General features: G+C 40.9%; 2 protein-coding genes across 4 annotated transcripts in view; both read left to right on the top strand.

Annotated features, from left to right (window-relative positions):
- Nucleotides 1-412: 412 nt before the first annotated feature.
- On the top strand, nt 413-4,434 carry snrpe (small nuclear ribonucleoprotein polypeptide E). Its single transcript, XM_035151475.1, has 5 exons — nt 413-611; nt 1,329-1,355; nt 1,450-1,512; nt 2,807-2,885; nt 4,246-4,434. The coding sequence occupies exons 1-5, from the start codon at nt 558-560 to the stop codon at nt 4,299-4,301; spliced, it is 279 nt and encodes a 92-aa protein (XP_035007366.1). The 5' UTR covers nt 413-557; the 3' UTR covers nt 4,302-4,434.
- Nucleotides 4,435-4,936: 502 nt separating this feature from the next.
- Nucleotides 4,937-26,306, top strand: part of LOC118104534 (cell division control protein 42 homolog) — a 23,409-nt gene continuing 2,039 nt past the window's right edge. Inside the window, exons 1-6 of one of the 3 annotated variants that reach the window (XR_007032572.1) lie at nt 4,937-5,039; nt 11,179-11,319; nt 11,947-12,019; nt 12,283-12,392; nt 13,553-13,750; nt 17,946-18,145. Coding sequence is in view for 2 of the 3 variants with exons in the window: in XM_035151473.2 (XP_035007364.1) it covers nt 11,215-11,319; nt 11,947-12,019; nt 12,283-12,392; nt 13,553-13,750; nt 17,946-18,035 (576 nt within the window). In the remaining variant the exon portion in view is untranslated. Of the gene's footprint in view, nt 5,040-11,178; nt 11,320-11,946; nt 12,020-12,282; nt 12,393-13,552; nt 13,751-14,981; nt 17,198-17,945; nt 19,769-26,306 lie in introns of those variants that run through there. The other 2 variants (XM_035151473.2, XM_035151474.2) reach the window with 2 other exon arrangements.

The raw sequence follows: 26,306 nt of genomic DNA, 5'->3' as shown, positions 1-26,306 counted from the left end.
CAATGATCTAGACCACACCTCAAAATCCACCATGACAGGAACACAAGCTGAGGCTTTTGGAACGAGCATCACTGCACACCCCTGAGTGAACATCTGTGTGTGGATCTGAGCACCTCTGGATTTGGACTTCAAACTGTCTACACAGTGCAGACAGGATGTACAGACGCTGACAGCAACTGTAGGGGATGGCAAAAAACTAAGGAAGTCTGTATTTATGGTTGGCCGTTGTTGTACAACCACACTAATTTACAGAAAGATTGGTTTTGTTATTAGCGGCCCATGAATTTTGATGTATTATTGTTTTCCTTATAGTATCCTGTTATATTAAATGTACTGGAAGCACAAGTAGTGGTGGAGCTCTGTGTAGGTGCGGTAAAGACCTCCTGCCTGTGGAGGCGCTCTCTCGACGTCATGACACTTTTTAGAGGCACAGGCATTGCACGCGGAAAGGAAACCCGCCATTGAAGCAAATTCCCAACGTGAGTGTGTCGTTGAAGTACGTTTTATTAAAAACTGTGCTATATTTTTCTTCCCTCCGCTGGTACTTTTGTGGAGACATGGCGTACAGAGGACAGGGACAGAAGATCCAGAAGGTGATGGTGCAGCCCATCGTATCCTTTTCATGGCGCCGAGTGACCACCGCGGGTAAACTGGGCTAATGTAGCAGCTAGGTTAGCCTTTTCTTGTTAGCTAGCTAACCATTCATTTTCCAGTAAGGCGAACAATTTAAAACATTTTAACAAAAGTATTGTGTAACTAATACTTGGTTCAAGAAGCAGAAAGTGCTTTGAGCTGAGATATCTTTGCTAACAGTTGTGGTCCTTTGTATTCATTAACATGAACAGTGTGTGGCTCAATCCTTAGCACAGCCGAACTGACTACAACAGTTCTTCTGTTTATATTGTGGAATTCATTACATTATCCTTCTTTCAGCAGATTTCGGCTCATGCATCACTTGGTTAGCTGACAGGACATATGGTAGAGCCGAAACAATTAAATACGTAATAAGCTGGACAATGTATCTGTAACTGAAAGGATTCATCATTGAGCTAAACATCAGCATGCTTCATTTGGCTTTTTTCAGAACAACGTTTTCATATGAGACGTTGTAACCTAAACCGTAGTGAGGTAATTGTACCCCTATATTACTAGCAATGAAAATGAGTGTATTCGGCACTGCTCACCATACTGTGTTCCAGAAAGCTTTGGTCCAGTGTGCAAAATCTGAATAAAAGCAGAACCAGTGAATGTGCATAAATGTGCAAAAACATTTTGTTTGTATTTGTGTCTGAACATAAACATTGAGTTTCCTTAACTCCATGCACCAGAACCTTATTTTCAGGTATCTACAAAATGTAAGTATTAAGTCCAACATTATTTTACAATCAATTCTGATATGTGTTTTCTTATTAAAATTGTATTCTTATATCTTGATCTTCTTATTCTCAGCGCTCACGGATCCAGGTCTGGTTGTATGAACAGGTGAACATGAGGATAGAGGGCTGTATCATTGTAAGTGGCCTGTTCACTGTTTTTTGTTGTAGTTGTATTGAACTTGAATTTAAATTTCATTCACGTGTAGCTAAATGACAAGATTGTGAGCCCTTGTCCACACTGAGATGGTTATAATATGACAATGGGTACATATGTGGTAAATGATATGAAACTTGCCCACAATGAGATGCTAAATCAGGGCTCCAGAGTGCAACCATTTTAGTCGCACCGTGCAGTGGTTGCACCAGTGCACCTGGAATGTATCCGGTCCCAAAAAATATTTTTAAGTAAAAAAACAACTGGGTGTATGGACATTTGCCTTTGACAATCATTAAAGTGATTGATTAATAATTATTTTGTTAGCGTATAGCAGGGATTTTATGTACGCACTCACAGGCATTGCACGCTTAATGTGAGCACATGCGTGATGTGCGTTACTAAAAGGTTGAGAGCATGCTGTGTCGACTACACCCACATTCCTTGTAGGCAAACAGAACAATAAAACGAGAGGACAAACGTAAAGGTTATATATTCACAATGAAGAGAACAATTGATTATTTTTTCGTCAAGAAAAATGCTACAGTGCCCATTGCACCTGTCCCCGTGGTTGAAATGACCAGCGCAGACCCGACATCATGGGCGGATGACTCATTTAAAAAATAAAAAATAAAGAAGTCTCAAGATCGCGGATTCCATGTACATTTCATTCATGATTGATGGAGATAGACATTTACACAACTGTGTGAAATCGTCTACTGCCGCATCATTTTGTTTGAGTTATATTTGTATGAATTGTCAATTTATTTGAGATTTTCAAGCACTTAAAAACCAGCACTTTCAGTTTGTTTTATCATCACTTTTTTTTGAGTGCCTTGTGATTAGATTAAACATTTTTCTACGCATTTATTCCTGTTTAAAATAATTTACATAATTGGATATGGATTTACCTATGTCTATAGGAAGCGACGCTGAAAATTAAATATTGGGTGCACCTAAAATATGTGCAACCAAGGAAAAAGTTAGTCTGGAGCCCTGTAAATGAAATACTGCCTAATAAGGAAAACTACTTGTGGATTGAGGCTGTTTTCCAAACAACAATTAACTCAAACGTTATCTTTTTTTCAAGTGTCATTGTTCCTGACGAGACTGAACACACGCAAATGAATTTAACATAACGTCCATAAATGCCGTGGAAAATGTGATTGAGCACGGAAAATTGGGCCCAGCTTAATTTTTGTGCTGGGGTAAAATTAAAATGTTCTTCCATGATTGAAGCTAATAGTTTTTCCTTGCAATTCCTTCTCTGTTGTAGGGTTTTGATGAGTACATGAACCTGGTTCTAGATGATTCTGAGGAAGTCCACATGAAGACTAAGAACAGAAAGCCACTGGGTAAGAGTACACCCCACTTTTCAACCCCTTGTTCAGCTTTCACAGAAGTAAATACTGATCCCAGTCACGATATTCCATGTATATGTAAAATTATAAATTACACATGGAATAATCCCCAAGACAAGCTATGTGCACAGAGCTATACAATGGAACAACAGTGCAACACTTAAAGGTAGAGATCTATTTTGTGATTGTGAGAAGTGGGGAAAAAATGGAATCATTATAAAACTGGTGGGTTTTAGTCTGTTCACAGCAGCTGTATGTGTGTGATTTGTGAATCTTGATGTTCCATTGTTTATGCATTTGAACATGTAAAATTTAACCCCTTGTTATTTAAAAATGTATTTGTGTTTTCTTTTGTCAAAGATGCACATCTATTGAAAATAGAACATTTAAATTTTGTGGCCTAAACCTTAGTTCTCACTACACGATTTTAGCCAGATTAGCCAGTCTCCACTTATGATGCGTAAACTCTTAAAAGACAGGATTTGAGGGGCTTGCTGACATGTTGCCGAGTTCAACTGTATTTTTTAGCAGGGTTAATATCTAGATGTTTGACAACTGCAGCCAATCAGAGTGCATGATGGGGTGTAGATGGTGAAGGTACATGTAGGAGTGATTAGCCCCCTGACTTCAGTCTTTTATGCAAATACTGTACTGTAGAAATTAATTAGCTAAGTTTGACTATGAGCCACACAAAATAAAAAATGCAAGTCTGTGTTTATTAGATATAAAGTCATTTTCCCTGAGTTATGAAAAGAAGTTTTGACATTTTTGTTTCAACTGACCTCTCCTCCAGCCTGACGTGCCATTCTCTGAGCAGGATGACCCAGAATAGCTGGAGGATCTGTCAGAATCACAGTGTCTCTTCTGTGCATTTTTGTAAACTTGGTTTGGGGACCAGTCTGGTGTTTCCCCTAAAGATAGTGTAGTGTGTGACTCCCTGTCGCCAGCAGGTTGTGTAGTAGGAACTCAGAACGACAACAAGACTTGCCATCACGAGACAGCATATTGTATAAAGTGAACAGCACAGACATCCAACGACTTTTAACGTTGCATCGTCTGTGCTTGGCATAAGGGTCAGCATACAATTGATTGCTCAGCCTTGAAAAAAATGGACTGACATGTTAACAGCCCTATTGGAGAATATCAAGTTCATCCTGTAACCACACAAAAACAAAGTGTTCCTCATCATGCTGACTTCTTTGGTTGACTGTGAATTTATTAAAGCTGTAGATAAATTCTGTCTCTCAGCCATGTCATACTAACACAAGAAATAACTTGCCTCCCATTTTTTCTTTCCACCCATCATCATTCTACTCTGATCCTCCTTCTTTGTTCCTCTATCTGTGTCTCCCAGGGAGGATCATGTTGAAAGGAGACAACATTACCCTGCTACAGAGTGTGACCACCTAGGACAATGCAATCAAATTCCAACTCTCCTCGAAAGAAATATTGTCCTCCTTTTTTTTTCTGTTAAAGATTGAGTGCATTTGTGTTAATGTAACTTAATGGATCCATTTTGGGAATAAAGTTTTTTTTCTTACTACTTGTTGTTCCTATCTTAACTTACTCCACTGTACATGTTTAGAACCCTCAAACAACGTTGTTGGGTATTTAGGTCGTTGGACTACAGTGCCATCTACTGGCAGACAACAGTATTACAATGCACTTATGTAGGTCAAATCACACAACATTTACTTGATATAGAAGTAATCTTTTTGATTTGTACAGACTGTGATGTGTAGCTAATGTATCATTTTGTATTATATGAATATAGATGCAGGGAAATTCGTTGTATGAAACGTCTCGTACAAAGTGAGCCTACCGTGATTGACATTAAATACTGTACATACAAACAGCACTATAGCTTTGGTTAAAGGTTCATTTTTCAGTTGTTAGAATAATGTGACTTTTAAACTGCGGTACAATATTCAGTACTGAAACCACATACTACATAAACTACTGAATGATTTATGATCGTTTGTTTTAATCCCCCCTAATTAGACAGAAGCGGCCTGGTCGTAGTAAAATTAATTAGCGTAATTACGTAGGACTTCAATACGCAACGCAACGTGTCCCTGTGCTGTTGACTGGGAAGCCCCTAGCGCGGAGCTGCCAACGCCCGGCGTACAGACACAAACAGAGGAGACGGTAAGAGGCTAACGTCCGCTTCTCTTTCACAGTGATGTTATGGTTGTTGCTTTGTATTTTGAATCTTATAAACATCTAAGTTGTACATTTGTGGGACAGTTGTTGTAATTGACAGTTTATATAAATATCATCCGGCCACAGCATCCGCTAAGGTTAGCTCAGCTAGCTAGCTAGCAAGCAGACTGGGGAGGATGGGTAGCAAAGCAGGCAGATAGTAGTGGCTAGTAAATCAATCACAGTGAGTTGTGTCTACACATTAATTACATCGTATTTATAGGTGAGTTATTTATCTTCTAATAAGCCTAAAAGTAAAGTCAGTCAATGGTTAAAGATGTAGGGGGTTTCTAGTTAGCTGTTAGCAGCTTGGCGAGCTGAGGCGTAACAAACGCCAGGTCTGTAATTTCCTCCTAATCTAAACCCAGTCTGGGGAATCATGTTTGTGCAGTTTGGTGTTTGGATCAAATATCACTGCCTGTGTTTGAAGAGAGGCAGCTCGGAGTTTTAACGCGGGTTTAGGCAACCGGCAGGAAATTAGGCCAGATTGAGGCCGGGGATATATGGCCGACATACAGCAGCTCAGGCTAATGCATCCACGCTAACGAAAGCTTTTACTGGTCATCTCTGCGTTGTGATCTTAAATGTTTCGGTAGGAAAGCGACGATGATACGTGCAGGATGATGGTTAGTTAGTTAATCTCAAAGTTTGGCATGTCTCAAACTGACCACGCTAATGTAACGGTCCATTTTCGGACTGCTCTATTATTTGGGTGGAAGTCAGAGGAAAAATACTTGCGGGTTCTCTGATTTGTGGTCTGCATGTAGCCGGGTTCTTCGACTGTGCTGGAGATAACCAGTCTCTGTTTTAGATAAATGAGGGGGAGGCGTTGACCAATTGTTAAGGAAATGTTAAATCGGGTAGAAGTGTCTACAGAAATGCACAGTGCTTGCATCGAATGAGTTTTGTTGTAAAGATATTTAGGTAGATGCTGTTCAACACAGTGTTCGTGTCATGTTGGGGTAAAAAGCCACATCAAGCTGGTCGTTAGCAGCTTTCTCTCGTGTATTAGATGACCTGCCCTCACGGTGCTGGCTGGCCGACTAACAAATGCGTGGATTAGGTCAGGCAGCATTATTGCTGCTGCAGCCACCCTCTGTTGACCACCGGCATACTGACGTGTTTTGCATTGTGTTTGTCATATATCTCACAGTTGCGCCCATCAGAAGTTTTTACATGGTCTTATATAGTAGTATATAGTTGAATGAAAATCAAGTTTTTACACTGTTGAATGACGGATCACTTCTCATCCTCAGCATATTAAGTTATTTACCAGCTTTCTGTAAGGAATAATGTTTCTGGGTTACCTGATTACCAACCAAGTGTTTGGAAATCTATATTGTCCTTTCACTCATACACTAGGCTGCAAAAATATACAGGCAATTTAATAAGTGATTGTTGTATTCCTTGTGGAGTAGGGTACCAAATTGCTAGCAGGAAAGTTTTCAATTTTCTTTCATGCCACCTGCTCACAGGATGCAGTCCTTGTCAGTGATAGTTTCACCTGCCAGAGGGAAGTTAACTAGGACGTCCGTGCTATTCAATCCCCTTCCATTGCAGATGCGTACAAACCAATAGAAGTCACTTTTACAACAGTGGGGATGTAAACCCCCACCACTCTCACCATGAACATTCGCAGTTGACAGTTGATAGGATTTTGGTCTCGTGGTTAATATGAATATAAATTTGTAGTGACTGTTTAATAGGCAGCAGCACTAAATAGTATGTAGACCTAACAGACTGCAAAGACTACAAAGATAAGTCTAGCCTACTTTGCAAATGAATTCATGTTAAAGAAATGACTTTGTTCAGTGTGTTGTAAGCAGACATCACCTGTGCACTGTTTGTCAAACCACGATCACACTGAAACATTTGGCACTTGCAGTTTTGTCCCTCCTGCTTCTCTCAATGACACCCCCACCCCCACACAGTGGTGCAGAGCTCTGCAGTGGGTTAGCGCTGACATACTGGAACTTGTGGAGGAGAAATAGGGGAATACTGTGGTGTGGTCCACATACTATGTGTTTTTCAAAATGCACGCTGCACCAAGCAGCACTGCCATGTTCCAGACAAATTCAAGGTCAGATTTATGAAGGTATTTTCACATCACAGCAGGAAAACAGCAAGTGTAAAATAAGAATGATTTAATTAACTAAAAGGTGCAACCAGCTATTATTTATTATATTTTTAATTATGGTTTAATATGCAGGTAATTATTTGATTGTTTTATATGCAAAATACATGCTTCCATCTCCAGGAAGTTTCACTGCAATTCACACTTTAGGACACATGACTCACAGGGGGTGGGTGGGTCAACAACCCATAATGACTCCCAAGGAAACCAACAGCAGGGTGAGTCCAGCCTCTCAGGTAAAGACCCTACAAGTTAAACACCTGGGACTCCCAGCAGTCAGTTAGAACTGAAGAAGCCTCTTGGATGAGAGCTGAAACATCTTCAAGAAATTCAACCAATCCCAATGATCTGTTTTTAGCACTTGAATATATCATGAGCTGGATAACTGAGACTCTCCACGGACAAAATACATAGTAACACTCCTGAAAATGCACATCTCGTGACCACCATGTACAGTGGGAATACACCCACCAGTGTACGCAGGTTGCTTGAATAGTAAAATGCAGAATTTCACTGGACAACAGCCGTTTACAAAGACAACAGGGTCAGTAAAGCTTGGTTGGCGAGGCTAATGCCAAATGTTTTCTTTTGGAAGGTGTCATGTTATTGGAGCCAAACAAATCAGCGAAGGCTACGTTATTACCCAAAACACCCAATCAGCAATCGATTGTGAGTGTGTATGTCATTGTTTCCGTAATCTTCATTCCTGCCTGTCCAGACTAAAACACAACCCTGGAGTTATTAAGCCAAAATTTGACATGCAGTTTTTCTGAAACTTAAGCAGCTCTCAAACTCCAGAGTAGTATGGATGCAAGGCGCTGAGTGATCCATGCTGATCCATGCTTTTCAAATGAAAATGCAAGCCATTTTTCCAGTGAAAATTACAAAAAAGTATTGATTATTAAGAAAGTCGACAATCTATTTTCTTTCATTTATTACTTGACAAATCTTCTCAGCTCTAACTAAATTCCATGCTGCAACTTTAGTTTCCGGTTTTTGGCTGAATGCCTGCTGGCTCACTGTCATGGCGTACAGGGACACTCTGAACGGAACACTGTTGTGCAGCTTAACAGGTGACCTGTCATGACCACAACACTGTATGGATTCTGAAAATTGCCATGCAATGATCACTTGGCTTTTTGCTCATTTTCAGCATCGGTGTGTGGTAGTGTTCTGATCACATCTTACCAAAATAAAAAATGAAAATGTAATCGTTTGGGGTTCAGTTGTGAGGCGAGATTTAAAACCCAGCTGGCAGTGCTTGTTTATGGTGACATCTTCATCAGAGTAGTGTATGTCCGTTTTGTTGATCAGACCATTGTTGTACTTAAATCTTATTTTCAAGTTTCTTTTGAAGTGATAACAGAAGATGCATTCAGTTTTCTTCCACCCCTGCAGCATTGAACTTAACTGTCACAAGACACTCCTTAAATGATTTTTGACAATGCTGTAATATATGTAAACATAATGCCCAGTCAGATGAGGATCATATGAGCCTTTTTCCCATGACATCTTTATTGTTTCAGACAATTGCTGATTTGTGGAATCAGCATTTTGTGGAATAAAGACAACCCCCATCTCTTTTCTTTTTATTTCCTTCTGATCTAAATACATTTTGTCAAGCACAGCCACAACATTCCCAGCATCTTTTCTGTGAAGTACATTGATGCCATGTTATTTTCTATCTTAATGGTCTGTCTCCAGCTGTGGCTATGAATGGCCCCTCAATCCCTTGAATTAGAAAATCTCATGCTGACATAAGGACACTTCCATGTGTGTTTGATTGGGGAGTCGCAGTTATTTATTGAGGACTTGAGGTTATCTGACCATAAATACCCCAGTGTCAATGAGTTTTTACACAGGTTTTGGTTAACAGCATCTTCAGATGTAGGTCAGGATTCCATTCTACTGTTGTTCGAGGGTTTTTTGTTGTCAAGAAATGAAAGCAGCATGTGGTGTTGAGCTTCTCGTGGTCTTCTTTTTTCGTCTCCTGTAAGTCCTGCTCACACAAAATGTCAATTTTGTAACAAAGTTGTGATTTAGATCTAAGTGATGCCCAAAGATTCAAGGCTGTGATGGCTAGATAGATAGTCAGATACTTTATTAATCCCGAGGGAAATTCCAGCATCCAGTTGCACACTAAACAGTCAAACACAAGAATCAAAATGAGTCAAGAATAAGTACACTTCAGTGAGATGAAAGTCTAGCCACAAGAACTACTACAAAACTGTCACTGTAAAGAAGTATATTCTAATGGGAATATTGACAATACAGATATGTATAAGCTGATTGAAAGACAAGTAACTAAGCCAGAGTATTGAAGCTAAATATAAATACAGATAGATGAAGATAAATAACTGAAGCTATACAAAGTTGTGCGTTAGATAAACATAAGCAGTAGTGGTGAGAGTCTGGCAGCCTAGTGACATGGTTAATGCATTAATTGATCTCGTTTTGCAATATCTGAGAGGAGTTGTACAGTCATGGGGCCTGGAGGATGAAAGACTTCCTCAGTCTGTCTGTGGAGCAGCACTGAGAAAGCAGTCTTCCACTGAATGTACTCTGCCTGGTCAGTGTGCTGTGAAGGAGGTGGTCTGTATTGTCCATAATGTCCAGCAGTTTGTTTTGGGTCCTTCTTTCTGCCACTTATATGAGGGATTTCAGCTCCGTGCCCACCACAGAGCCAGCTCTCTTCACCAGTTTGTCCAGCCGCGTAGCGTCTCTTCTTCATGCTGCCTCCCCAGCCCACCACAGCATAAAAGAGGACACTCGCAACAACTGACTGGTAAAACATCAGCAGCAGTTTCCTGCAGATGTTAAAGGACCCTAGCCTCCTCAGGAAATAGAGCCAGCTCTGCCCCTTTCGGAGGAGGGTGTCTGTGTTCGCTGGCCAGTCCAGTCTATCATCCAGCTGCAGTCCGAGGTATTTCTAGGTCCTGACCACCTCAACATCAGCCCCCTCGATGGAGACTGGCTGCAGATGTGGCCTGGTCCTCCAGAAGTCCACAACTACTTCTTTGATCTTGGAGGTTCAGCTGTAGATGGTTCGACCTGCACCATTTAACAAGGTCTGCTACATATGGCATGACTCAGAGTTGTGTTTGAACTCAAAGGTGTAGACGGTAAAAAGACAGGAGAGAGCACAGTCCCCTGCGGTGCACCAGTGCTACTGACCACGGTCTCAGAGATGCAGTCCCTCAGCTTCACATACTGTGGTCTCCCTGTGAGGTAGTCTGTAATCCAAGTTAACAGGTTTGAGTCCACCCTCATCTCTGTCGGCTTGTCTCTCAGAAGGAGAGGCTGTTTTGTATTGTAGGTGCTGGAATATTGAAAAACATTTCCCAATGCGCCGCTCCCTTTGTCCAGGTGAGAGTTAGTCCTGTGTAGCAGAAAGAGATCAGCTGAATGGTCTGTCTGTAAATGGTCTGTATTTTTATAGTGCTTTTCTAGTCTTGATGACCACTCAAAGCGCTTAATGTGCTCACTCAAATGTATCGATCATTATGTGTTGATAAGTATTGATAATGTGACGGTCATTTCAAACAAATTGACGTTTAAACTAGCTGGTCGAAGACGTCTGCTGAGTCGGTTTGTGTGTGTGAGAGAGAGAGAAAAGTGAGTGTGTTTGCGTGCATACGTGAGTGAGCAATGTGATATCGCCCCTTATCTTAAAAAGGGCTGTTACCTTCCCTCAAGTTCTCTGACTGTCATACAGATGCTACATAATTTGGTTATGGTAATCGACCGTTTATAGTGATCAGTTTGGCACAAACGTGATCACAAAAAGCGGTTTCCACTGTATTTGGTGTCATGTTTACTTATTTCATCCACTTTGATTCAGTGTTGTAAAAAAAAGCTATAGAGGCTGTACCCTGTGGGCAGCAGTTTTAATATTTGCTCTCAGTGCCATTAACTAATGAAGTTGTGTCTCCTTTTGTTTTTCTCTCCCAGATCTTGAATGAGTAGCGAAGACTGTAAAACGCAGCTATGCAGACCATCAAGTGTGTTGTAGTTGGGGACGGTGCTGTGGGTAAAACATGCCTGCTCATCTCTTACACCACAAACAAGTTTCCCTCTGAATATGTACCTACGGTAAGTGTGTGCACACTGATTGACAGAACTTCTACTGACGGAATGTAAATATGGTCCATCTTTTAGCCGCTGCTCGCTCACAGTTGACAGATGATTTCTATTCCACTTCCTCTGTGCACAATTTACCAATTTAGATTGATGTATTTGTTATAATGAAATGCCTTTAATTCTGAACAATAGAAAACCGGATGATCTGATGAACCCTATGAACCAAATAATTAGTCTTAATTAATCTAATTGCAGGTTATTTGTGACAGTTGTTTAGACAGGTTAGCCTTTTAGCTAGTGTTAATGATAACTGTAAACATTAACAAGAAGTCAGTCTTCCAGGTCATTTGCTTTTATTGAGCACTACGGTTCTTCTGAATACTTAACAATAAATGTATCTTGTGTTTTTATGCTGCCTTCAACATGCGTCAAACCATAGTAAAATTGGGTTTGACCATCTGCAGCAAGATAGTGCAGCTGTAGAGCCATTCTAACAATATTGAATGATATTTACTTAGAAGAGATAACTTCTCATTCAGTGTTTCACTATCAATACCATGTTTCTCACAAAATGTATTTGTACATAATGTATAGATCATTTATAATAACTAACCCTTGGTTTTGTTGTGTGTGTTATAGGTCTTTGATAACTATGCTGTTACTGTAATGATTGGAGGCGAGCCCTACACTCTGGGCTTGTTTGATACAGCAGGTTTGTCTTATTTTTCCAACCATCCCTTTAAATTGGTTCATCCAGGGTCTCCATTTTATGCAATTATTGTCTATTAAGCCCCTGTCATCATGCACTGTACAGTGCAGTAAAATTAAATAATGAATAAAAAGTATGTCTTTATATTTCATCCACAGACTAACATTTGTTGATTTCTAGTGTGATAGTTTCAGTTAGTTCTCAGGTTTAGACAGAGGTGAGTCCTGTGAAAATGTTTACATTTTTGGATGTGTTCTTTTTTTCAGGTCAGGAAGACTACGACAGGTTACGACCTCTGAGTTATCCCCAGACAGATGTCTTCCTCGTCTGTTTCTCTGTTGTGTCCCCCTCCTCGTTTGAAAACGTTAAAGAAAAGGCAAGTGCAGCCCATGCTCCTTTCTTAACTGAATAATGAATGTTTTGTTCTAAGTTTTTTCCTTATTAATTTATCAGGAATTCTTAAATCTTAGGGTTGGGTGATTGGAGGGGGGGTCATTTTATTTTGTTAACCTAATGGCCTGCCTCAGAGAATTAATTCAACTGTATAAATTAACCTTGGAACTGGCACGTATTATATACTACATCAAATGTTATATTCATTCAGTCCATCCTGACTCTGCTCGCTCACTTTTCTTTCTCTCTCTCTCTCTTGCACTGACACACACAACACCAACTCAGCTGACGTCTCTGATCCACTACAGTTTAAACGTTGATTTGTTTTAGCCATATTATCACTGATCACCACATAATCATCGATACTTTTCTTAATTGAGTGAAATCTTTTTTCATAGCTGCACACATTCATTCTTTTATTCAGCCTCTCCTGGCTCCACCCGCTCTCTTACTCTCTCTCTTTGACACACACACACACGCACTCACCAACACACTAACAAAGTCATCAGACACATGTGTAAACTTACACTCAGTAAAAACAACAGAATTTGGTCTTCACGAACACAAATGTTGTTTATTTGCTCACAGAGCAGTGAAGTGAGATGTGATCACACATGGTCACAGCTTTTACTTATTGCAAACTTTATTGTTTTGTAGATTTAATTTTCAAACATCAATCTCTACTCACCCATAATGACCAAATAAAAACAAGTTTTTCGTCTTATTCCAAGAGCTATTGGGATTTTTGTGGTTGTGAACAAACACTGCATTTGAATACTGATTCAATTACTATCGTAACGGTCGGCAACTGTGTTGTTCTCCTTAGACTAAGCCTAAGTCTAAGACACGATCAGAGGCTCATAAGAGGTTGTTGAATGAGAAGAAATAATTATCTTTACTTTTTTTGAGTTGCTCAAATTCTTCTGTCCAGTAGACAAGATATCCAATATGGACATAAAAAGGAAATAGGTGATCTGGCAGAGACTGGAGGACATTTTTCAGAAACGGGGCAGAAGTTGGACTGTTATTTTTCTAGTGGATCTGACCGTCATTAACAGTGACTCAAACTTGATTAAGCATGGAAGAACCCACTATTACAAATCTGATGTTAAAAGCATGTGTGCATGTTGTGTTTTTATCCAGTGGGTTCCAGAGATCACCCATCACTGTCCAAAGACCCCCTTCCTCCTAGTTGGGACGCAGATTGACTTGCGGGATGACCCCTCAACTATAGAGAAGCTGGCCAAGAACAAGCAGAAGCCCATCGGCCCGGAGACAGCCGAGAAGCTGGCGAGAGACCTCAAGGCTGTGAAATATGTGGAGTGCTCAGCCCTCACACAGGTAATACACAGTAACTATGTACATATACACAATTCGCAGTCTCTCATACACTCCATTCACACCAAAAAAGAAAGTGGAGGAAAGAGGAACCTGTCCACATGTCCCCCTGGCCTGTGCACGCTGTGGTTGGTTTATTTTGCATGCTGGTTTGGTTTCAGTGACTGTTCTACCTTGTGAATTCAGCGATGTTACAAATAGTAAATCATCAGCTGTCTTCATATAGCTTAGAAACCTTCCCTGTACAGAGGCTCTGCCTCCCACAACCAGAGTTGAATGTGTGCTCGTAGAGGTATCAGACAAGGCTTTGAGGGATTTGGATTAGCAAATTCATATTAAAACTAAAATATGAAGAAAAAAAAACAACTCAATGACATATGACTTAAAGACTGCCATCACAACCTGACCAAGGCTCAGTCAGTAAGAGACATGTTTGAAGAGGAGGAGGTAAAAGGGAGATCTTGGCAAGTTAGCCAGCTTCATTGTTTTTTTAAACTGTTCATGGAGTGTAGGGAAACTTTAAAAATCTACGATGAAGGCCAATTGTTTAAGCTAACTTCATGTAATTCAGAGGCTGAGAAATAAAAGTGTTTGTTAACATGGGCAATTCTGTCAGCTCTTCAGAAAACCCTTTTTAGGTTTTAGGTCAATGTTTTCAAACAATGCTTGGATTATAGAGGTTGTCTTTACTCTGCGCCTCAGGTTTTAATAGGGTTAAAAAAGTCAGTCAATGTTTTATGAGTTGATCTGCTCATGTAGTTGATGCATAGAAACTCTAGGTAGGTAATGATAAGAACACGACTCAAATGATAAGATGAGTTGCGCCTTACTCACTCACTCACTCACACAGAGAACAATGGTGTTGATGGGGCTGAGGTGTCCCCCCCCCTCCCCTTCAACTCCCTGTTCTGCTCCTTCCTTCCTCCACCCCTCCCCTGGCACTACTGTTGCATAGCTGCTGATGTCATTTCCTGTTTCCTGTCTGGGATCTCAGCATTCGGTCCACACCTCACATTCAGCCCACTGTTGAACGACTGCCGCCTCTGAGCTCAACACTATTGCACTTCCGCCTCCATCTTTGTGCATCTCCTTCACACAGTGGTCATGTATCTCTTACAGGTCTCTGTGTTTCCTCCTCCTTCTGCCATGTTCCTCTTCTCCTCTCTCCCACCTACCCCTCTCTGTGTTTTCTGTGCTAACTGTGCTGTTCTCTTCCTTTCTCCTGTCGTTGTAGCGAGGGCTGAAGAATGTATTTGACGAAGCTATCCTAGCTGCCCTTGAGCCACCTGAGACGCAGGGAAAAGGGAAATGCTGTATATTTTAAACTCTCTGTGCCACTTCTCTCATGACTGCTCTTATTCTCTCATTCCTTTACCCCCTCTTTCTCCTTTCTTATCTTCTCCTCTCCTCACTCTATCTCTTTACATGTGCTGCTTTTTTAACCTAGTCCCAATCTCAGACATCTAACCAGTCCATCATACTGATATTAGTCTTATCCCCTGCCACTAACTACTACTGCAACTAATCTGTGTTCTGGCCTCATTCACTCTACTGCCTTTTTACACTTCAGTGACTTGTTGCCTGACCTCCAACTGCTGACATTTAGTTTGTTTACTGTGGTAATTAACTTCATATCTTATTTCTGGACTGATTTATGTCCACTTAGTTTAAATTGTAAATCTTCTTGCATTTTTAGTTTTCCTACTTCGGTCCGGTGCTTCATTCATGTGGCCCCTGGCCAGCAGTCAAACTGAATCTTACAGAGGATGCAGGATGTAATTTGGGATGTAGCCATTGTTTTAGTTTCTCTCCCTTCTATCCTGGAGTAGTAGTGAATGTGGGGGGTGGGTTCAGACCACGGCGAGGGGCAGTGGCTTCAAATAGAAAATGATCTATACACTAAACAGAGCTTCCATTTCTAATGCTAATGTATTTTTTGTACTACTATTGATCAATCAATCAATCAATCAAATTTTATTTGTATAGCCCATATTCACAAATCACAATTTGTCTCATAGGGCTTGAAGTGATGTGGTGATAAACACAGCGTAAGAGTATGACTATGGTTACATATACAGTGCACTCATTCACGATAATAACAAAGCAACACCTGATTTGTTTTTCAAATTGTTTAAAAAGGAAAAACTGAAATATCACATTGATGGTAGTATTCAGTTGTTTTGCTATTACTTGAAATTTGAGTCAGACACCTATTTCTTTAGATGTTTCTACATCTTGAATGAAAATAAATGAAATAAGAATTAAGATAAATGATTGACTAATGCTTTTGAAAAACACTCACTATCTATACAAGGTCTCACAGCTGATGAAGTATATCAGAGCAAAAACCAAACCATGAGGTTGAAGGAGCTACTACCTCCAGAGCTCAGAGACAGGATTGTGTCGAGGCACAGATCTGGGTTAAACTACAAAAACACTTTCTGCTGCATTAAAGGTTATTTTCTAAGAGCCTCAGTGTCCTCCATCCACTCTTAAATGGAAGACGTTTGGTTTAACCAGGATTTAGACAAATTTAGAGATTGAGGGATAATAGTCTTGGTAATAGACGAGGCCAAGAACCTGATGGTCACTCTGGATGTGAAAAGAGAAACGTACAGAAGAACAAGCATCACTGTTGCACTCTTATCAATCTTGGCTTCTTGGCAGTGGTCACACAAAAGCATCCATACGGAGAGATGCGTGAAAGCACCCAAAGGACAGAGAATGGAGGGATCATTCCCATTCCAATACCACCCTAACGGTAAAGCAGCATCAGATTGCGTAGTAGTTGTTGGTGTTTTTTTCCAGCAGAATCGGGGTTAAGGGAAGACTGAACAAGGTGCAGAGATATCCTTAAAGTAAACCTGGTCCAGAGACTGAGCTTGAAAGTCCATTTTACAATCAGCGAATTGGATTTATATCCCAATCAACATCTTTGAAAACAATACTAGAGGAGACTTGAGGCTGTAATCGCTGCATAAAGTTCTTCAACTAAACACTGAGTTAAGGGTCTAAATATGTCAGTGTGATATTTGATCTTTTCTTTGTAAAACATTTGAAACACTCGAAGCATAAGGCTGCAACATAAAAATGTGAAAATAGTAAAGGGTTTCTAAATACTTTGTGAATGCACTGCAGGACTTTTAAATGCTAATGTCAGATAGTGTGTTTGGCCATTTCGTTATTATAACCACTAGATGACATCTTGTACTTTTTGGTACTAGAATACTATTGATTTCCAAATTGGTTCATTTGGTTCAAGTTTCTTTTAAGATTAAATATTCTAAATACAATGGTTTGTCTTATTTGGCCCAATGCTCTCTATATACGACATCAACGTGCCATCAACTGTGGTGCATATCCTGCCTTGTTAGAAGTCCAGATAATATAAAAGCTATGATTGTGTGAAATGACCTGTATAACAAATTAATAAAGGACAGATGAACTTGCTCTCTTCTCTCTGGCTCCCTTCTTGTTCCAGTGCTTTGTCAGAGAAGAATTTAACAGCGAGTTGAGCCAGGCTGAGGGGCTTACTGGTTTACTGGTTTACTGGTTTATTGCATAGTGCAGCATTGTGTCGGAGCAGCTCTGGTTACTTCACATGACTGAGCTCATGGTGTAAGCCGCTCCGCTCAGGGGCAAAAAGAGAAAAAACATGGTTAAGTTTTTTTACTTGTATATTTTCTCTTGAGTCTGGATGTGTTCCTGCAGGGTATTAGTCATCAGTATCAATCTGAAGAATAGAGCCAAGGAGAAAACACAGGAGGTGTGGAATAAAAAGGCTGCCGTGTGTGTTTGTGTGTGTTTGTGTGTTGCTGTGGCATCAGGGACTGAGTTGTGTTTTTCCTCCACTTTCTTGGTTGATTTCAACTGCACCTACACATGCATGTTATATATGTTGAAACTTTATCCCTAACCCCTCTCCCATTTACTGAAACAACCACAATAAGGTGTTTGTCATTTATTTGCATTATTGTTTAATTTTTTTTTGTCCCCAGCAGGTCTTGCATTGTGTTTATGAAACCCCCAATAAATGATGTTCAGTGACTCTTCTGTTTTCACCTGGTTATTCTGCCTCTGTTCAAGCTGATCGCTTGCTCAGCCTTTTTTTATTTGACCTTTTTGTGTGTCTGTGTGTGTGTGCTTGTTTGCGATGCCCCCTCACTGAGCCCGTGTGTTTGTGTGTTTGTGTTCACAGAAAGGCCTAAAGAATGTGTTTGATGAGGCGATATTGGCTGCATTGGAGCCCCCAGAGCCCAAGAAGAAACGCAAATGTGTGCTGCTATGAGAGGCTCCTACCTTTTTTCAGATCACTCACACATACAACACATCCTTAAATACATACATACACACACACACACACACACACACACACACACACACACACACACACACACACCCCTTCCCCCAAACCCCTTTCCCTTGCTCTACTAAAGCTGGTTGACAGCATTGTCCTCCACAAGAAGTAAAACAGCTGACCAAGTTTCAGATAATTCTCTGCAATAATAAAAGAAGCCTCACCCCAAGGTCTGAGTTGGGACAGAAGATGAACCTAACTTGGCCAATAGGCCGCTGTGGGCTCTCAGCAGGAGGTGATCCAGATACCAAGCTTACACCCAAGTAGAATTCACTCTGTCAAGCGTTTGATAGATTGATCTTAATTCAGTAAGTGTTGTGGCCTCATCAATTTCAAGAGGCCTGGCCATTTAGTTGTCCTCCGCCACTGTAAAGCTTCCATGGAAATAAGCCCCGCCCCAGCCAACTGATTGGTGGCTGCTCATGCTGCTGGTCGTCCTGCCCCCCCACCCCCACCCCCCTTGACGAGCACACATCGCCTGACCCCTATGTTCCTCGAGGAATTACAAACAGAGTAGTTTTATTTGCCAACACCCTCTTTCCTCCTGAAACAAACGACAAGTCTGAGATATATTTATTTCATGTTCCAGATAGATGCACCCTGAACCACTAAAGAAACTGTGTAGGTCTGATAGGACTCATTCATTCAAACAGTCAGGCTAAAACTCCTCACAGCTCTCTTTCTATGAGGAAGTCGAACAGGTTAATATCGCCATCGACCCTTCAGTCCTCTATGTGCAGTCCATTTGGAGTGTGGTAATCACTTGAGCTAAAGGCATCCAGTAGTAATGGGTCCGCTAGTCGACCACAGGAATTGGCCTTTTAGATGCAGGGAACTTAAACAGTGTTAGCAGAACAAGCGGTGTGTTCTTCATGTGTTGCCAGGGACCGAGGGAGAGTAAAGCAGGGCACTGTTTAAACACCGTCATCCCCTCACACTTAGAATGGGTACAGCAGAGGCATCTGGGTAAAAACTACCGTTTCTTGGCTGAAGTTCCATATGTAGACGACTTACAAATGAAGACGAATTTCCACCAGATTTCTGTGCCAAGTCAGAATTTGGTGGCCTCCTGCAGTGTGTTGTTGTATCCAGGCCGAGTGTCTGCGGTGTGAAGGGCTGTCCAGTCTGTCGTACCCATTCCAAGTGTGCTGCGCTGCGTGTAGCTGAACCTTGGTCTCTGTTTTAAATGATAGGTTTAACAGATGTAATTATAATGTAAGCTGGCACACGATGTTGATGTAGGCTCCAGGTGTTTTTACCAAAATCTTTTTTTGTTTTCTTCATTATTTCTTTTTGTGCTGTTTTTTTTATTTTATATATATAAATATATTAAAAAAAGGTTACTTTCACTCCTTTTACATTTAGGGGTCGGAACTCATCTGAACTCTTAGCTGCCAGTTTATACCAAGAAAACCACTGATTGGTTTAGTTGAATAAAAACCTCCAATGGCAGAGAGACTGTTTGATAAAGATTATTTGTGATTGGTTGGTTCTTGTTTTTCTTTACTGGTGGCTTAGAGTTGGGTGGACGTCCAGCCCGAGTCAATATAATTATTATAACCTGTTGTTGTTTTGGTGCAAAACCAAATGCTTTGTCTAAAGTCTTTGTTCTTTGTATATGCATTCTTTTCAAAAATATTAAACTTATACCTTAATTGCCTTTACCACTTTTCCCCTTGGTTTTTATTGGTATATATATATATATATAAAATCAGTTTACATGATTTTCAAAGTTATTTCTGTATGTTAGCTTACTTTTAATATTTCAATGGCATCAAGTAACAAGTGATTTTATTTCACCCTCTAACACAGGAGATGTTATCCTCTATCAGTTTGTAACAAAACCAAAGGTAACACATGCAAATAGGTGGCACTATAGTTCAAAGTGTTTAGCATACCTTGTGTACAAATATCTGGTTTTCTCTCAGTAATACGAGTGATTGATATCAGTTCATGTCTTAGTGGCAGTTTTCACCCTCAATGTTGGGGACACAACAGCTGAATGATGTCATGACATGCATAGCCAGTAGGAGGTGCTGATCAACCAAACATCATCAGGTGTTAGTGCCCGTGTATAACACAGTGACGCTGATGCTGTGATGCCATGGACCCCCTATCTATACAAACACATACACACTGATACCTGGGTAATGACATTGGGATTGATAATGTTAGAAGTACAAAGACAAATGCAAGCTGTGACACTGAAGCAACACAAAGATGCACAAATAAAATATGTCTAAGAATCTCACAATTAAACTTCAAAATAAAAGTGAATTGTTATTCAAACATCATCCAGAATTAACCAATCAACACTCAAAACTGTTTGCTGGATGTTACTCTGGCTGGATGAGAATAAACAGTATTATATAAGCTTGATAATTGTATTTTAGCCTGAAATAATCAAGAGTGGAGTCCTGGTCCAGATGACTTGTGATCAATAATCACTTTTTTAATTACATGCACTGTTTATAAAGAGGTTTATTCTGTAACATAGTCAATGATGATTTTCCACATCATGTCTACTCATCTTGATGAGTCCTACTCAGCAGTAACATATCTTCTGTTGATCTAGTCTTTATAAATTACCTTGGATGAAGAGTGGTTTGTCACACTTCAGCTTGGAGGGGATTATAGGATCCACCATTCATGGTGGATCCTATTCTAGTACAGGTCACCCACTAATTAACCATGTACATGATCTGGTCTAATAACAGCAGAAGGCATTTAACAGAGGTCAGCAGGGAGTTTCCTAAGTTTAATCAACACCACATTGAGATGAATGATCAAGTTTCTTCCTGCTGCAAAAGAAAAACATTTCTTCACAGGATATAAAAACTTTATTTATTTTGAAATACTTTTACAAAATGATCAGTGTGAACATGTAGGTTCATTTTCTCATTCAGTCGCATTTGTGTGTGAAGACAACGTTTGAAGATTGTTATCGACCTTTTCTTCAGGAGGGTAAAGATACATTTACACACTCAGTCTTTCGCAGTCTGATTTTGTTTAAATAGGTGATCTGTTGAATGGAGTTCATTAAAAGTAGATTGTGGGTCAGCTTGAGTTAAGCAAGTGGATACTGTATAAGGAGCTGGACTGAATGTGTGTAAATGAGAACTCAACGTAGCCTCAGACAAGTCACCATGAAGTTGTACATCCAGTGTTGTTTCTGATCAATGGAAGCAACAACATTGTTAGTAACAAATTATTTTGGACCATCCTTACATACATACTGCTTATCCTCAGCTGATATTGAACAGGTCGCCAGCATATCGTATAGGGCCAACTTACTGTAAAGAGACAACCGTTCACCCTCACATTCACACCTACAAACAACTTAGAGTCTGCAATTAACCATAAACCAATCAGCATGTCTTTGGACTGTGGTAGGAAGGCAGAGCTAATAATATTTGACCAATATTTTAAAGTATAAGTTCAAATCGTTGCCCTGTAATAACATCATCAAAGTCCAAGCTAGTTTGCCAATAAGCGTTTTCAGTAGCTCTCTGTGAGGCTTTTGCTTCCTCTCGGTGAAAAGATTCTGTTGCCATTTGGGACCTGTGTTTCGTTAAATGATATCAAATAATGTCAGTAATCGACAGAATTGATTGATGAATCAGAGACGATTGCCGGTAACTGTTTTTTGGGTTAGGGTTTGTAAGGAAATAGGCCAGCAAATAATAAACTGGCCAAACACAACCAGTGAGGTGATGAGTGCTGCAATGTCATCTAACATCAAGGCTCTACTGGTTTGCTACTATGTCTTGTGGTAATTGATGAAAAGATTAAATGATCAAAAAACTGGCTTAGGGGGGTATGGGTTACTTTGCTGCTTCTCGAGAGTCATGTTCATCTTTTAGTTTTCATCATATATGTTTGAAGTCTGTATGTAATTTACCATATGAGTGAATCATTGTGTAAAAAGACATATCAGAGGCAGAACTATACAGCGCTGAAAATAGGTTCCTCCGTTAATTATTTATAAAGTGTAGATAGTTTAAAATGTGTTGCTCAACCTACACTTATCTCTCTATGTCTCTCAGACTCTGCTGTAACGTTGGTGCTGAGAGATCAGTATCTCTCTCACACCTCTTACACACATGTCCAGGAATTCGTCAAACGGCAAATAAATGAGGGTGATATCCCAGTTTTGGTGACCTGGAGCATCTGCCCCCCCTCCACCTCGGCTCCCTCCGCCACCCTCATCCACCCCTGTGAGGCGTTCACACATTCCCTGCGTTTCTCGAGTGCTGTCTGTCAGCGCCTTCTTGCGCTAAAGAGACGCTGACAGCCATTAATTATCACACAGGCTGAACGAAGGGCATTCCTCTCTGCTGAAATATTGGTGTACACACACACGCACACGCCACAGATGCTCCTTAGCCCTCTACACACACAAATGCAGAGAGACACCACCTGGCCTCCATTGGTCTTCATCATGTTTGACAAATGTGTCTAAATGTTTTGTCCTCTGGGGTCGACCAATCACCTTCGAGCCTGGTGGAGCGTCTTTTCTGGGTGGAAGGGAGCAGGCAGAAGTGGGGATGTAATGACCAGGCAACGCACCAAGACATTTGAGAAACCTGGAACACACACATGCACACCCACATAGGCAACTCTCCACATGCAGAGTGTGTGTGTGTGCTGCACCCATTTTTAGGAGACAATTTTATGATGATCTGCAGAGATACCGACTTGTGATGAAAAGCACGCTGAGGATTTTTAGCAGTTTATCAGAGCTCAGCACTAAATCAGTATTCAGACATCTCAGCTACACAGTGCGGGGGCCATGCAACTATCTGTATATCTGTCAGTGTGTGTGTGTGTGTGTTTGTGCGTGCGTGCATGAAAGTAAATCATTGCTGGCTGAGGCGAGGACACAGCCTGCTTAGCCGTGCCGGTGCTGAACCTTTGACAGTCTCTGCTGTTCCAGTGTCCAGAGCTCCTGCCAACACATGGAACACAATGTGGTTTTCATGTAGCTGTTGGCTGTGGTGTAGAGGTGCAGGCTTGGCCCGCTCGGCCCGGGCTAAATGCTCTCCAGCAGGTAGGAGGAGGGGCCGCACTGAGAGAAAACAGACAGGGGCCACCTTTATTTCTAACCAGGCCGTATTGTAAACCATGGGGAAAGTATCTCTCAGCTACAACATGGGTGTAGCTGTGTTTTCAGGTTATATGAAAAGCTCCAGGCTTATATTTCAAACAGCAACAAATGTTAATTTTTATTCAAATGATTCAAATGTATTTGTTATTAATATTATTATTTATTTGGTGTTGATTGTGACTGGTTCGTTATCATTCAGTTTTTACTGAACACTGATGCCATGAGGCACATAACTGACCCTGTCACTCAGGAACATAAACTTCTTTATGTTTTGTGAATTAATTCTCTTGTGTTTTACTGAATATGTTTAATGTGCAGCCTTAATGTTGCCGATAAAATATTTAAGAAAAGGAATTGTTAATTTTACGTAAAATCATGGATAATACACAGAGACTGAGGTAGTGATTCATATACAGACTTTCACTTGGCCTATCCATCTATTTGTTCATGTTTCACTCATGCATTCAGTCACCTAATTCCTCTTTTTCACGATTCTCTTGTCTTTATTCACTCTTTAAAGAATTTAAATGTATTTTTCAAGAATATAATTTTGTCTACTTTTGGTCATTATTGTTGCTGCTGTTTAGAGATCTGAACATGTAGTTTTGTGTTCTAAAACAGCGGTGTGTGTGTGTGTGTGAGAGAGAGAGAGAGAGAGAGAGAGAGAGAGAGAGAGAGAGAGAGAGAGAGTGTGTGTGTGTATGTATGGTGTGTGCATGTCTGACGCTACCACTGGTCACTGCAAGGATTATTTTGACACAGTCGATTGCTGTTGGCTATTAGATACATGTAACACACACACTCCAGCCCCTGTCACCCACATACACATACACACACCTGAAGATGTGTGCGTATTTAGGTGTGTGTGTGTGCGCCCAGGTGTTAAGGGAAAGTTTTCCACAGTTTAGTCGAAATCTCCTTGGTGACAGATGCATTGCTCTTAGCACTAGAGAGGGGGAGAGAGAGAGAGAGAGAGAGGTCAGCTCAGAGTGATCCATACCAGCATCCACAGGTGAAGCTGTGGCAGCTAAAGCCCTCATCAACAGCCGGATCCTCCACGTGTGTGTGTGTATGTTGGAGTTGTGTGTTGTCACTTTCCCTCCTTGTCTGTTCTGTCCGTGCTGGGATCAAATGTGTTTGTGTGAGTGTTAGCCACAGTCGAACACTCACACCTGGATCGGTTTCACTGTCAACTTGATCCACGTCAAGTCTCGAGTCTTCGCTGGTCTCTCCGAACATTACACCCGTCACGTGCAGTTACCCAACATCACCTCCTGTTTATCAGAATCTGCTGCATGATTGGTCAGCTGATGTGATGGGAGTGACTGGGATGCTGCCTGATTACATGATTGTGATGAGTGCATGCAGAGGAGTAACAGCTCAATAATAAATACCTCTGCCAAGGAGGTTGTTTTCATCCCTTTCCAGATCCTCTTTTCACAAGCGGTCACAGGTGGTTGGGGGCCGCCCACCTTCGATTGAAATTTATATACATATATATAATATAACTTAATAATATAACTTGGTTTACTGCTCTCAAACACATTTAAGTGTGCAGTCTCTCTTTAACTGTAAATGGATTTGATTATGGAGATGTTGGAGGAATTTTGTGTGACTTTCTTTAACATTGGTTGTTTTTTTGACAAAGACATTTTCCTTGATTTCTCAGAAAATAAATCATGGATCTTAATGGAAAAAAAAGTGTGTTTAATTTGGTGCAGATCCAAATAGAAATCCAGATCAATTGAATTTAAATGTGGTCTCATGAAGGGGCTGTTAGGCCCTGACAGAAGTATGCGCTCCACTGAGCGACATTCTTGTCATTCATATTTATTCATAAAGCTGAAACCTTATCTGTGTAATATCTGAATTGCAAATGAATCATAATAACAAGCAACTTTATTTTCCAGCATGCATTGCATCTTTGCTCATTCAGGGAGAATTTATGCAGTTTTGTACAGCAACTGTTATTATTATTAAACTATATATTAGTCCTATAATATCAGACTGAGCCTGGAGTTGATGCTGCACCAGTTACAGGTATTACATTTAGGAAACATGCTGTCTCTCTCTCAGAGGTGAACTTGTCTGCATGTTGTTCGGTGCTGCTGCTGTCAGTCACATCTACGATGCCCTGCCTCATCACGGTGAACACGTGAATCCCAACACTGGCATGTTGAAGCTCAGGGTTTAGTCAGTTGAAGTTCATGATTTCACAAATGTTCAGGCTGCACCTCTTTGTTTCTGTGTGGAGTCTTCTCTGCGTGCGGGTCTGTCTGTCACAGCCCACAGGGGGTTTACAGGTCCACACTGGAGGAATGTGGACAGTAAGCTGCTGCGGGTCACCTGCAGTACATCACTCCACTAAATCAACCACCAGTCTCCTGTTATCCACCTCTCTCCTGTGTGCTTGTGTCACAACTCTCCCACAGTGTCCTCAAATCCGTCCACTGATCGGCTGTCCTCGCCTCCCCTGCTGAACCATCCCCACATAACTGCTCATCGTTACCCTGCTCTTCGGCCCCCTCATGAAAATAGACGCCATGTGACAACAACCTGTTTTTTTCCTCCTAAATGATGTTCATGTGCAGCTATCAGTGTTGATGATTTAACCTTTGCAGCTGCATTGCAGGAAGTTGTGTCATTGTGATCATGAAACAGAAGTTACGGGTGTGGACGCTAATGGTTCCTGTCCTTTCCTGTATTTGCAATTGGTGCTGACAACTTATTTAGAGCATGCAAATTAGCACCAGGAGAATACAGTTCATAGCAGACATGGATGGAAACAGCACGAAAGAAGGCAAAACACAGCGAGGTAATAGAAAGTCTGCTGCTCCAGTGCCCTCCTGTTGTCCGTGTCTCGATGCCCACGAGCCCGACTCTTGCCCACCACACTCATGTTGCACAACGTGGCTGTTTCAGGGCAAAGAAGAAGAAGAAAAAAACAGCAGCAGAGACACCAGAGGAAAGCCGAGAGGGAAGACGAGGGGAGGAGGGCTCGGGGAGAAAGAATTGCAACTGTCATCACAAACAAGAACCATCTGTCTCATTTGTGTAACTTGTTTTCTTTTAATATGAGAAGTATGCTGAAGAGA

Source organism: Hippoglossus stenolepis, chromosome 3 (assembly GCF_022539355.2).
Source record: "Hippoglossus stenolepis isolate QCI-W04-F060 chromosome 3, HSTE1.2, whole genome shotgun sequence".
Taxonomy (NCBI): Eukaryota; Metazoa; Chordata; class Actinopteri; order Pleuronectiformes; family Pleuronectidae; genus Hippoglossus; species Hippoglossus stenolepis.
The sequence above is the reverse complement of the archived record's forward strand: the minus strand, read 5'-3'. Positions and strand labels throughout refer to the sequence as shown.

What these genes read in the sequence shown, in the direction of transcription:
- snrpe (XM_035151475.1), top strand. Translation starts at nt 558, where the DNA reads ATGGCGTACAGAGGACAGGGACAGAAGATCCAGAAGGTGATGGTGCAG. An exon ending in TTTTCAGGTATCTACAAAAT is followed by an intron (nt 1,356 to 1,449) that starts GTAAGTATTAAG and finishes TCTTATTCTCAG; the next exon opens with CGCTCACGGATCCAGGTCTG. An exon ending in GGATAGAGGGCTGTATCATT is followed by an intron (nt 1,513 to 2,806) that starts GTAAGTGGCCTG and finishes TCTCTGTTGTAG; the next exon opens with GGTTTTGATGAGTACATGAA.